General features: G+C 36.5%; 1 protein-coding gene across 1 annotated transcript; it reads right to left on the bottom strand.

Annotated features, from left to right (window-relative positions):
* Positions 1 to 1,288: 1,288 nt before the first annotated feature.
* MSTN (myostatin) lies at positions 1,289 to 7,109 on the bottom strand. The gene is made up of 3 exons (XM_013952173.2): positions 6,737 to 7,109; positions 4,187 to 4,560; positions 1,289 to 1,669 (listed from the first exon to the last, which is right to left on the bottom strand). Exons 1-3 carry the CDS (start codon positions 7,107 to 7,109, stop codon positions 1,289 to 1,291), a joined length of 1,128 nt encoding a protein of 375 aa, XP_013807627.1.
* Between the last annotated feature and the right edge of the window lie 5,972 nt (positions 7,110 to 13,081).

The raw sequence follows: 13,081 nt of genomic DNA, 5'->3' as shown, positions 1-13,081 counted from the left end.
CAAAGTATGGAAAATCAGTTGTGGATCAAAATGACCATAAAAACAGTAACTCAAAGAACCTTATAAACATGTCAACACCCATCATTTATCCACAGATGGCTCATACCAATGTAAAAAACATATAAAATGTACTATAATTCTCAACATATGGTTTACTTCGTTGCATTGTTCATTATTTTACCTACATATTACTGTGTTAAAATCCAGGAAATCATATTATGAAGAGAAGGCTATTTATTAAACTAAAATACAGGTTAACTTCATTCTTTTCTTGCCATGAACATATACCAACAGTGATTAAAAAATAAACATTTATTTACAAAATATTGATGCATACATATTACACAAGTCAGCTATATCATTTTTTTTTTAAACGATATCTGTAGCAACCAACTATTTGCATTGGTTTATCATAGTGCAAATGGTAATGTTGCAAAGGCAGATTATAATGTGGGATTATAATTTCAATGTTAGACTTCTCTGCTGCCTTTTGTTTTACTACATCTAGAAAACTGTTCGCTTTCATTTAAAAAATATCTGTTTCTTGCGAATGTTGAATAGTATTGTACCTGAGGAGAGGGCAAATTCATTATTATTCTAAATTCTTTCAATTAGATAATTATCTTTATATTTACTCAGCCTGCTTACGTAGCACCATTGCCATTGATTACTAACATACTAATAAAAGAAAGGAATGGAAACACTCTAAATACACTATACCATCCCCAATTTCAGGATTTGTCCATTATGTGGAATTTCATTTTATACATTTCACCATTCTGCACTATATATTCAAGTGTTTAAGGACAATTCTGGTGGTATTGTGTAGTGGTGTATATGTTACCGGTATATATTTTCCTGTAAATACAATATTAAATGAAGCTGTGAAGAAATAGATTTAAAAGCCCACTCCTTCTGTTCTCAGGTGGCAAGGAGCTTGCTTTTGACTACCAGCATATGTTGAAACCTGCATATAAATTTGCGTCTGAATGACTGAATATTGATTCCCTTGCAATGTAAGAAATTCATTTGTTAAATCCGATGATTTTGATTGTAGTTTTTCTTTTTCACTGGTTAAAAGCCAGCCATTAGGTATCTATATTGTCTTTTAGTTCACATTCTGTAGCTTGTATTGTACTAAATCTGTTCTGTACGATAGCCTATCATACAGCATATTGGATGTCAGCAATGCCTAGTGTACATGATTTCACAGTTTCGGACTGATGAGGGGATATAACTTTTTTTGGTAGCTTCCACAATTTATGAAGTAGCGGATCTAACGATGATCTCATGAGCACCCACAACGATCCACTACCATAGCTGGTATTTTTCCATATATTATTTGTTCTTTTCCATTGAAATACAGCATATTTATTGGGGACATCTTGGTAGGTGTGCAGCAGGGGCCTGCCGAACCTCTAGGATTTGCTTGGTGTACAAGATGAGTGTGTGGATATTTTTGTAAAAATACAAATTCACATTCTCCAGAGCAGTAATTGGCTTTGTATCTTTTAGGTGCTATAATCCAGTCCCATCCAAAAGCTTCAAAATCCACTGTCAGCGGGTAGCGACAACATCGGGATTCTGTTGAGTGCTCATCACAGTCAAGGCCAAAATCTCTGCGGGATCTTTTTGGTGTGTCTGTAACTCTGACCTCTAAAAATGGATTCTGTGAGGAGAGGAAATGGAATATTGAAATATTACTGAAGTAATTATGAGTAAGTTCAGTAAAAACATGAAAATAGATAATATCTCAGACATAGATTGTATCAAATTAATATTCTCAAATAATGTTTGTAAATCTTTCCGAAGTTCTACCCCTCAGAGAATTTTTTCTTTGCAATTTCTGCTACATTTGACCTATTCTTAAGGATTATTCCTCTTTTTCATGCTGAGGACCAGAATTTACTTGATGTTCCTCTGTAAGGAGCTATAATTTCTTCCTGTAATTATCTTCTCAGTGCTAGCCGGCATCACCTCTGTTAACTGCTAAAAGACAGTTTCAGCAATGTGGAGGATGCTGGATTTTTTGTTGCCTTTTTTTTTTTTAACCTTATAAAAAGAGCTACTTTTCTTCTATAGAACCCCCAAAAGGAAACAAACAAAAAAACTCCAAAAACTTTTAAAGGGCAGGATCTGATTGGTGCTGGTCCCCCTTCTGAGAGTCCTTCTGAAATTCCTTTCATAAAAATAGTGTTCAGTGCAGGTTTTGAGGGAGGTTGCTTTTCCAGCCAAGGAAGGACAGATATTGCTTCGTAATTGCCAACTGCTTTAAATGATTGAAATGGTAGTAGAAAAGAATGTTTCACCTGTTAGTACAGGCTACTTTTACTTCACAACTTTTACCTCTGCTAGAGGGCGGAATTACTGTACAGAATTTGCATGGGCAGCTAATATTTTGGCTCCTTAAAGAGCCTTGTGGCCAAGAATGTACTTTTGGCAAATCTCTGAGCCACATGCTTTGTACCAAAGGTGTGTCTCCACAGTCACCAACTTAGAAGAAATTGCAACCTTTACAGTCACAAGCTTGAAAAACTTCTTGAAGTTTCCTCCTTTCTACATTAATTTCAGCATGATGTGTTTATTTGGCACATTGTTGGCTTAACCAGACTGTTGTGTTTCCATGACCAGGAACTGCATGACACTGTTCCTCAAGAATGAATAACAGCCCAGCTAACTTTGTGCTGCACGGGTTTCTCCCTTCCAAGACACCCACCTTTATGGCTACAACTCCTCCATTGCTGCAGAAGACTTCCTGCTGCTCAAGAGCAAGGGAAGGTGAACAATGCAGGAGACAGAGAAGAGGACCTGAGTGCAGGGGCTGCAGGAGAAGACCTGCTGCCAGCCGATGAGTACCCCACTGCCCACAGGGTGCTACGGCTCAGCCCCTCTGCTGAGGGGCAGGACGGAGAGGGGCTTGCACCAGGGGGCTATCCTGGGCAGCAGAACAGGCTGCGAGGAACACGGAGAAGGCGCATCTCCTCTTACATTAGCTGCATGTGCATATGAACCTGCACCGCTGTCCAGTCAGGTTGTTTTTACAGATGATAACCATGGAAAAAACATGGGTTATCAATATGTGTGAAAACATGGTATTAAATATTCAAATGGATGGAGGTAGTAGGGACATCCCTTATTGTAAGACTCAACTGGCCTGTTTCAATTATGGGAGATTCACTTCTATAATGGACCTATAATTAAGATATCACAATGTTTTCTTTCTTTAAGTTCTTTTAAGTGTATTATACTGCTAAGAAACTAAACATGACATAGATGCATGAACAGCTTTATCTACTGCAAGATATTTTGTTCAAAAGCAGGAATTTCTTGGCTGTAATTGTTTCAGTAATGTAGATAGGTTCAGGAATTTTTACAGGTTGAAGATGAGTTGTGATTTGGGGAAATAAACAACAAGGAAAACACTGTAGTTTAACTGGTATACTTCAGATTTAATTTGTTCATTTATACTTACAAAAAGAAATCAGATAGCTATTTTATGTTCTAAAGCCAAGATCTTTCTCATCGTTATGTACCACTGATTGTATCAAGCAGACTTTCTCTATTCAAGCACTTCTAGTAGGTAAAATGATACATTCTATCACTTTGTAAGAGGTACATAATTTAAGATAGATTATGAAAAAGATCTGTTCTTACCTTCATAAACATAGATAATTCTCATTTTCGTTAGTAGAAAATATATGCACACAGATTTAAGGAGAAACTCTCTCGTGGTTTGAATGCAAAATACTTTGTCAACAATATTTGAGGCAACTCAAGTTGAGGCAACAACAAGTGAAAGAACCTAATGACTATTCTTTTTAACTTTATACAAAATAACTTCTTATTAAGCAGTATTTAAACTCTTTTTTAAACTCTTGAATCTGAAAACAATGTTGCTTCAGCAGTATCATCCATCAATAATTACCAAAGCATTTTCCAGTTAATGCCTCTCAACATCTCTCTGAAGTAATGTAGCTGTCTCAATTTTTCAAATATGAAAATGGAGACATAGGAATGTTATGCGATTTTGACGTGATTAGAGAGCAAAGAATTGAAGGAACTGTGTTTACAGAACTTTTGTCTCCCACTCCCTCAGCAATGCTTCCATTTTCTCCTTAAAACACAACTTCAGTGCTTTCCGATAAAATGCAAGATGTTTAAATGGGATATTTCTAAATAAACTTACCAATCCATCTTCACCTGGTCCTGGGAAAGTTACAGCAAGATCTTGTCCATTCTCATCGAAAGCTTTTATTTCGATGCCTAAATTGGATTCAGGCTGTTTGAGCCAATTTTGCAGCACTGTCTTCACATCGATACTCTGCCAAATACCAGTGCCTGGGTTCATGTCAAGTTTCAAAGATCGAATTCCAGTATATCTTGTACCGTCTTTCATGGGTTTAATAAGTCTCAGGATCTGCACAAACACTGTTGTAGGTTTTTGGACTTGCCTCAAGTATATCCACAATTGAGCCTTTACTACTTTGTTATATTGTATTTTAGAGCCAAACTTAAAGAAGCAACATTTTGGTTTTCCCTCCATTTGTGCAAGAAAATCAGCTATAAATGAATGGAAAGAATAGATTACTGAACAGGGAACAGAAAGAGATATGCATATATAAACCCTATTTTTTTTCCAGACTATGTAGGACATCTTACAAAATGTTATAAACAGAATATCAGTAACAAAGTGGATGTAACATAATTAATTTTCTGAGTTTTACACTCTACAGCAAATTTAATGGATGTCAACAAAATCATTATGCTGTCAACTGAAAGTAACATAATGTGATAAGGAAACCATGGTCTTTTTGTAAACAGACTAAATGAGATTTGGTTAAACATTTTCTAAGCAGATCTTGCTGGTCTATTAAACTCTGTAGGCTATTCACTTAGAAGTGTGCACAGGCTGAAATTCGAAAATGATGGGAAATCACAAAAAGAAAGAAGCTGTGGAGGATTCAGTCCTCAGCATTAGCTGTATCAGCTAATCAGACCTGCAGACAGATTAATGAAGCTGCAAAAAAATCTCTTCTCTGCACAAAAATTATCTGGAGACAGAGCAAAGCCTATTGCACTATGCAATGACTACTACCAACTCATTTCTGGTATTCATCTCCTGAATACCTCTCCAAAACATGCAGAATAGCATCTTTACGTCAGCTGACTCAACATTTATGTGATCGTCCAAATATTTCTAATTTAGTAAATAATATTAGTGGGCTACATATCATACAAACAGAGGCAGCTATGGGCAAGCACTTTACATGAATGAACACTAATTTCTTTTCTCAGTGGAAAAAAAGTATAATTAATGTTACTTTAAGGATCATCTTTTCTTCTCATTTGAACAATACCGTAGGAAAGTTATTTGCAGTGCAATGTTCTTGTTTCCTGTAGCCTGTAATACAGCTATCTTACCTACTCATGACAATATCTTTCTATGCTAGGATAAAATGAGTAATACTAATCTTAAATGGTGCAGAGCTTTAACATTCATAAACCTCCTCTTTAAAGATAACTGTTTCTTAGTGCATTTAAAATAGTTTAAAGGCTTTTTATGAAAAGTATGAAATGAACTGCAAATTAACAGATCAATGAAACATAATAACCTTTTTTCGGTCACTGTAATGATATCATGGTTCAATAAAAAAATGGTTATAAAAGCTTGGACATAATAGGCTGGAATAAAACTGTGGGCAGACCTCAATTACAGCACTGTGGTAGGACTGCAATAATATATTGCTATTAAGTACCCATCTTACTAACTAAAGTTTAAAATTTTATATGTAAAGTTAATTTTTAACTGATGTGTACATTTTTAGCTAGCTACAGCAGCTGATTTTATTCTAGTATGAGTATTGTAATGATATCTGTTACAGGTAACAAATCTATGCCTTATATGTCCTGTTATCTTTTTCCTTTTTGACATCATATTCATAAGTGTTATTTAAAAAAAACAGCTGCCATAGCCAAATACTTTAGCTGATGAAGAACATGAGATACTATAGTATTAGCTGTGCAAAAGATACTTGATAGGAGTCATAGCAGATGTTTAGCGCTCAGAAGATAACTTAGAATCTGCTCATTCAGTAAATGCCTTCATTCTTCCTTGGCACAATTACTGGAGCTGATTGCTATAACATGGACATTTTAACATTTAAATCTGTTGCACACATATTTGCTTTAAATATATAGTTTTAACTCAGAGGTGGGTGGTGCTAGTTTATGGGATCAGCAAAGAAGCAAGAATTTAACTCTATACTTGCACTTGCTATAATGTTTGCAGTTAAGTAGCTCTAGTGCTCTAACTTGTATTTCTGCTAATTTCTGTTGCTCTTAAAAATATTGGTGACTGAAACCTTACTCAGAGAAAAACAGTTATCTCATCTGCAGTGGTGCTTTATCTTTGTGATAAGCAATGCCTTGAATCCTGCAAATAATGAAGTTAACTAAACTGCAAATCTCACATTGCTTTCTAAGGCAATTGACAAATTCGAAGTGCTACAGGCATACATATTATAAGGAGCAGAAAAACAAACAGTAAAACAGAAGATCACAACAAGGTCATTTGAACCTGACTCAAATTCTTTAAAAATATGCTCTTCTCCCTCCCTCTAACACGCTTCAGCCAGCAGCCTGTTGGGAGAGACTGAGAAGGAGTTCGGTTGCTCTACAGCACGGAGACAACTCTTTCAGTGGAGCAGCGTGATAGGAAAGCAGCAGGGTTACTTACACTCTGTAGGCATTGTGATAATAGTTTCAGTTGTGGCATGATAGTCATCATCTTCCAAAGAACCATCACTACTATCATCTCTCTGGACGTCATACTGATCAATCAATTCCTGTAGCGGAGGAGCTTTGGGTAAAAGTTGTTTAATAACATCCCTGCTAATATTAGGAGCTTGTTCCAGGCGCAGTTTGCTGAGGATTTGAATTTTTATGGCTTCTATTCTGGAAGATTTTGTATTCTGTCTCCATGTACAAGCATTGCACAGTCCATCTTTTTCAGCATTCTCTGTTGGCTGACTACTATCATCAAGAGCCACCGGATCAACTGAAATCAGCATGAACAGGTAAATATAAACATAGATTGCTAGCTTTTGCATGATCTCACATTCAGTGCAGCTTTTTTTCCTTTTTTTTTTTCCCCTCACCCTTTCTCTTTTTCTTTTAGTACTAAACAGATCCGTAAAAGCAAATGCAATCTGAGAGACAGCTTGCCACACTGGTGTACCTTATATATTCCAAGGGGGTTTTTATACTCCAACTTTGATTAGGCTCATGTCGTCAAAACCAATGATTGGTTGTTGTACCAACAATGAATCTAGCTGTCAGAGGTTAAAGCCCTGTCTATCACAAGTCACTAGACAGCATTTGGTTACAGCCAAGGGTGAACTGATTTATCTGGTCATTTCATAGAGGATATGCCTTCACATACTGAAAGGATATATTTCCAGTATTATGAGCAGCAGAACTGAGAGACAACACTATCATCTTTAAATATACACTGACTGTATATTTTTACTATTAATCAAGGCAGAGGTCTTGCTAAAGTTGCTTAAGACTTCTATCAGTATTTTTTACTAGAAGTTTGCATTTTTTATTTATTTATTTTTTTAATCCCAAGAGGTTATTATTAGCAGGCAGGAAAAATACTTTATAAATACATTGCAAACCACTAATTTATTTTGCTCAACAAGTAAAATACATTCAGCAGTTTATAGTTCAGAAAACCATAATAGGGGAAAAAGTCTAAAGTACTACCGAATATCTTGTGCATATATTCTTATAAGTAAATTCATGTCTGCCTGTTTGTTCCTTTAGCATATATAAAAATCAATAGTGCACATCCTTTACTGAATGGTGTGAACTATTAATTATGTAAAATGAATTTATCTCCTCTTAATGCCTTTCATTAGGTCAGCAGAATCCTTGGCAGTAAATCCAATATTGAGAGAACTTTAGTAGAAAAGGTAGTTTTTTAAGGAATATCATTAGCTACTCACTCTAATATTATACAGAAATAGTCCAGTTTGCTTTTCACATTATCGATGAAAGTACTGAAAGAATTAAAATACTTAAATCCGTACTGTGAATATATCATCTTTTTCCATGACATCTTTTATTTCAGTTGAAATATCTTTGTATTATACCAACTTAGTGATGTCTTCCTGTGCTTCTTTTGATTTCTGCTGAAATATGTGTAAATTCTCTATATTCTGCTTATATTTTAAAAGTACAGTTTTAATATGCTTTCTGCTCTAAAGTAGATGGCACATCTATATCTGCAAGCAAGTCTTAATAAAAGAGATACATCTAGACATGGTTTTACAGTTTATGATTTATAAAAGCATACAACAATATAGCTCACATCTGATGTAGTATTAGCAAGGATTTTGGCATTCATACTTAGTTTGGAAGGTGGCTTTTTTTTTTTTTTAACAGTAAACATAAATCCTAGAATTAGATATGCCATAGTTTGCCTAAGTTAGGACCAAATTGGCAGTTTCTTTATGAGTTTCTCTTCTTTTTTGATTTTGAATACACGTAAAGATGTAGCGAACTTTTATTTTTTGGGGGGGGGGGGCATATGTTCATACAGGAAAAAAATTAGCAAACGGACTGGTGTGGGGCAGAACTTTCAAAAAGCTGCTTTTCTGCCTCTTCGTTCATATTATTTTGTATCACCTTTCCAGGGCATGGATATTCACTACATAGCAGAGAACTGAGCCTAATATTCAGGTCATTACCAGTGATGTAAATCACAAGTATTCAATTGAAATTGATTGTCCTACACTGGTGTAAAGCTGATGCAAGCAATAAATGTATCATGCTCACAAATTCCAGGCATATGGCGTTAGGGTCAGATTGTGGTATTCTGATTCCAGCAAAATCTATGTTTGAAGCAAGCAGTTTGACGACTTATCTCCTGAGCATTTGTTTGTGCAACTATTCTCGACATATGGAAATGTAAATGGGTGCATGGTTCACTGGAACTCGAAGTCAGGATAAATTTGAGTTTCTCAATAGAGACTTCCTGCCATGTCTATAACAGATATTATTTTAAGCAGGCTGTTAGTGTTCTTTTAATCTAGAGAGGCCAGTGCATTTCAAGTCCTGGATCTTTATGGAAGGTGCATATGATGATTCACAATAAGAACCTTTTTGAAAAGGACTAACCCTGTTTCAGATTCCAGTGTTCTTTTTTTTCCTTTTCTTTTCTTTACTGTTATTGCAATGGAAGTCTGTCATAATAAAACTGTTTTTTATTCTTTCAACTTTTTTAAAATTAGAATGGCTTAAACAATTTGTTATAAAAGGGAATCTGCTCCTAGGTGGGGACCTTGGCATGTACTTAGACTATAAAAACTTTTTAAAGAGAATTATGATCCATCAATTAACAAGTGGAAATAATGATACAGTCATTAATATCAGAGTAATTAAATGCTCTGACAGATTATGGCTATAAGCCACTAACTGTATTGGAGGGGGTACAAAGAAGTGGTCAGAGAAGCAATGCCTCCAAGACTGTGTCTCCTCTTTGAATGTGGTCTGCAACAGCTTGTGGGTGGTCAGGGGCCACACTTGCATTTGGCCTGCTCTTTCTCCTTTGAGGTCTTTCCTACTCTGACTGTGGCTAGCTTATGAGCTAATGCATAAAGAAATTCACAATTTTTTCCCAGTCTTTTGCAACAATTCTGTTAGTCTGCAAAAAAAGGTCATATTTTTCCCCCTTGGTGAGGCATTTATTTATGACTGCTGGACCAAAGTTTTCTCCTGTTTACAAGGAATCATAATGGTCTCTGAAAGAGAATTCAGCTTGCCCTCAGCCACCAAGCTGGCACGTTGCAGTAAAAGTATCTTACTAAGAACCATGTATCTGCTTGTTACTTAGAAGTGGGAGATAGCAATGGCAATTGGAATGGTAACATAGATGCTATCAAAGATGATAAAATCCCCAGAATTCACCAGTAGGTGCACAACCAAAAGCAATATTTTTCTAGTATTTCCCTCATAAAATGTATTTCGTATCAATATTAGATGTTGTACTCTGAACAACTTCTAGACAGTTAGTAGAGTAACTTTCTCTTCATCTTTCGTTGTTGTTGTTGCCACCGTTGCCATTTGTTTCTTTTGTATGAGGCTGCAAGAATTTGAAATAAAGCTTAAATAGTTGCAGCTTCATCAGGACTTAATGAAGGATCTGATTTTTCTAAGCATACAGTAGGTGAGTTGTTTATCTTTCTTTTTGACTTCTGTTGTTTGTGGTGTTTTTGGAAAGTGATAACCACAGACATAAGAGCAGATGCCAAAGTAACCAGATATAAATAATTCCAAAAAACTCTTGCAAAAATAATAATAATAAAAAGGAAAAAATACATTGCCACCAATGACACAAAAGAGTTAAAAATGAAATTCACATCTTACTGAACTCTATGGCATTTTAATATTATCTTTGGGATTTGTGTCATTCTACCCACTGTGCCTGCCAATACTGAAGAGTATTCCCAATCCCAACTATTCAACATCATGAGTCAGGCCCCCAAAATCAAGCAATACAAGAATGTGTTTCCTTCAAAAGAAGGCAGCTCACGTAACATCCCTCTACCTATCTGTCAGCTTCTCCTTTCCTTTCCTACTTTTGTACTTAGAAAATATAGACCAAATCTGACAGATACAGAGGTTTCGAAGATACTATGTTATTGTGAGTTTTATGAAAAAACAGTGACAATGCAGAGGAGGAGGAGATTACTAATGCCCTCCCTGAGGAGAAGGCAAATGGAGCCCAACCATTACCCATTCTTTCTGGCAACATTTAATTAGCCAATGAGCATGTGCTTATTACTCATTAGTCAGCATGCTGATAGCTCTGGACTAGCTACAGCATGTCGTCTCCTGTCTGACCAACAATCCGTAAAAAATAGATAGGAAGCATTATGGGATTTAAGCTTACTGTGGGGGTGAGCCAAAGGGATATGGAAGGGAACCAGAGTGTTTCTGAGAAAAGGGAGAGTTATAGTATGAAGAAAGCTGCTGTTATGGCAGGGAAGGAAAGGGATGTAGGTTACAACCATATAAGAATTTAGGCTTCTTCATTCTGTTGTTAAGCTAAATCTTCAAAGATTTCTTTATAACCTAGAAACCTGAAGGACTAGAAATGTATTCTTTCCCCCCCCCCAGCCTTCCCCCCCCTTTTTTTTTTTTTTTAAGTAAAATGAAAAATTTCACACAACTGATTTACTTCAGAATGTAGAACTTAAAGAAAAAATCAGATGGTTTGAAAAGCACTGTAAAATTGTGAGTATCATTTACACTCATTTTAAGTCTTCCTTCAGAACAAGGCAACTTCTTTCCCTAATTTTGAAACAAATATTATAAGGAAGTTTCTGAACCTCTGAGTAAGATGAGCACTTAGTCACCTCAACTCTTGCTTTTGTTAGCACAAAACCTAATTTCCATGCTAGGATAGAATATTGAAATGGTTAGAAAATTCCATTTAAAATCTTTTGGACTGGATTAATCTCTAAGTTGCAATAAACTGGCAATAATGTTGATGAAGTAATTTTGGTTAGAACAGTTGTGTTTGAACAGAATTCAGACATATAATTAAATGTGATGTAGTTAGGGCATTTTGAGCGTGTAACTATCAGCTCGGCTATCTTAACTCATGAGATGCTTGCTCCTAGCCACCTGAATTGTAAAACAAAATGCATTACTTTGAACCTCAAGGGCAGATACAAGATTATGCCCATGAGACATCTAGAGAGAAATGTCACAGTAACAAAGTCTATGAAAATATCATCACAAGTGCATCATGTAAATTAAAACTACAACTATTATAAGGCAAGATAACCTTGGTTGTTATTGAACTTGTCACCATAAACTAAAATATGAAATCTGTGACTAATATCTAGGACTTCTTGCTTTATAACAAAAGCCAAAAATAACCCCTAAAACAGTTTGTCCGCTGTTATCATTTTTTTTCATATAAAAATTGGTCATATATAACCTTCTAACCTTCTATTTGCTACATCAGCTACTGGAAGTCAACTTCTTGCTGGTATGGATATTTAATTGCTTCAACATATCAAAAAAGAAACAAGTTCCTCTTGTTTTCACCAGTTTTGCCTCTCAGGCATTGCAGAGTAGACTTCACGTATGAAAAGATGATACGCTGTGCCATACAGGCGATGGCACCCAAGCGTGTGGATGGGGTATGCTGCGCCACCTCCTCAGCCCGTGCACTGCGGTTGTTTTCCCAGGAAGCCGAGAGCATTAGGGGAGGCTGGGACCGGAGCGTCCTCACCCTGGGCAAGCCTGGGCCCATGAGCCTGCAGTCCGCCAGCCCTCAGCAGGCACACGAGGCCCCACTGCCTCGCAGAGTGCAGCCCGTGCTACCCCTGGATGCAACGCTTGGTTGGCTTGCCCCGAGGCACAAAATGCAGATTTTTAACAGGAAACTTGTTACTGGCTAGCAAAATGGTGAGTAGGCCCTACTTTAGCTTCCAGGACCCTGTGAGGAAAATACAGCACATCAGGAAAAATGTGGGTTGTGTTGTACATTGGACTTTCCATCTCCACATGCCTACCTACTGCACTTCCCTCAGCTTACACGTGGCAAAAGAAAAACTGTATTACTGCCAGGCAGATAATTTCCTTGACTCTGGAAAGTGTTTCTCACAAGTTTTGTTTGGTGTGTAAACATGCCACAGATAAAATTGAAGAAACTGATAAAATTGAAGAAATAGGTAAAACTTCAATAACCTGGTGCTGTGGTGATCCCAGGCTTGATGCATCTCTTGGCTCAGCCCAAGAGATGCTGCTGAATTTAGGCCTCAAGGAAGTTGCAGGGGGCTGGGGTTGTCTTCAGCTTCTGACTCAAAGGCCACCCTTTTTACCATCTCCTTGACTACAGGTTTTGCACTGCAGTGTATAACTGTACAATGTACACGGTAATATGCTAAAAATTCCCAATCATATTTTTCTCTCGTACATATCCCAATACTCGTAATATTTATTCACGTACTTGCTCTAGAACCGACCAGACGTACTAGTGGAAAAGAACTTTAGAAGTAGA

Source organism: Apteryx mantelli, chromosome 6, assembly GCF_036417845.1.
Source record: "Apteryx mantelli isolate bAptMan1 chromosome 6, bAptMan1.hap1, whole genome shotgun sequence".
Classification (NCBI taxonomy): Eukaryota; Metazoa; Chordata; class Aves; order Apterygiformes; family Apterygidae; genus Apteryx; species Apteryx mantelli.
Note: the sequence above shows the minus strand (reverse complement) of the source record. Positions and strands in the feature narration are given on the sequence as shown.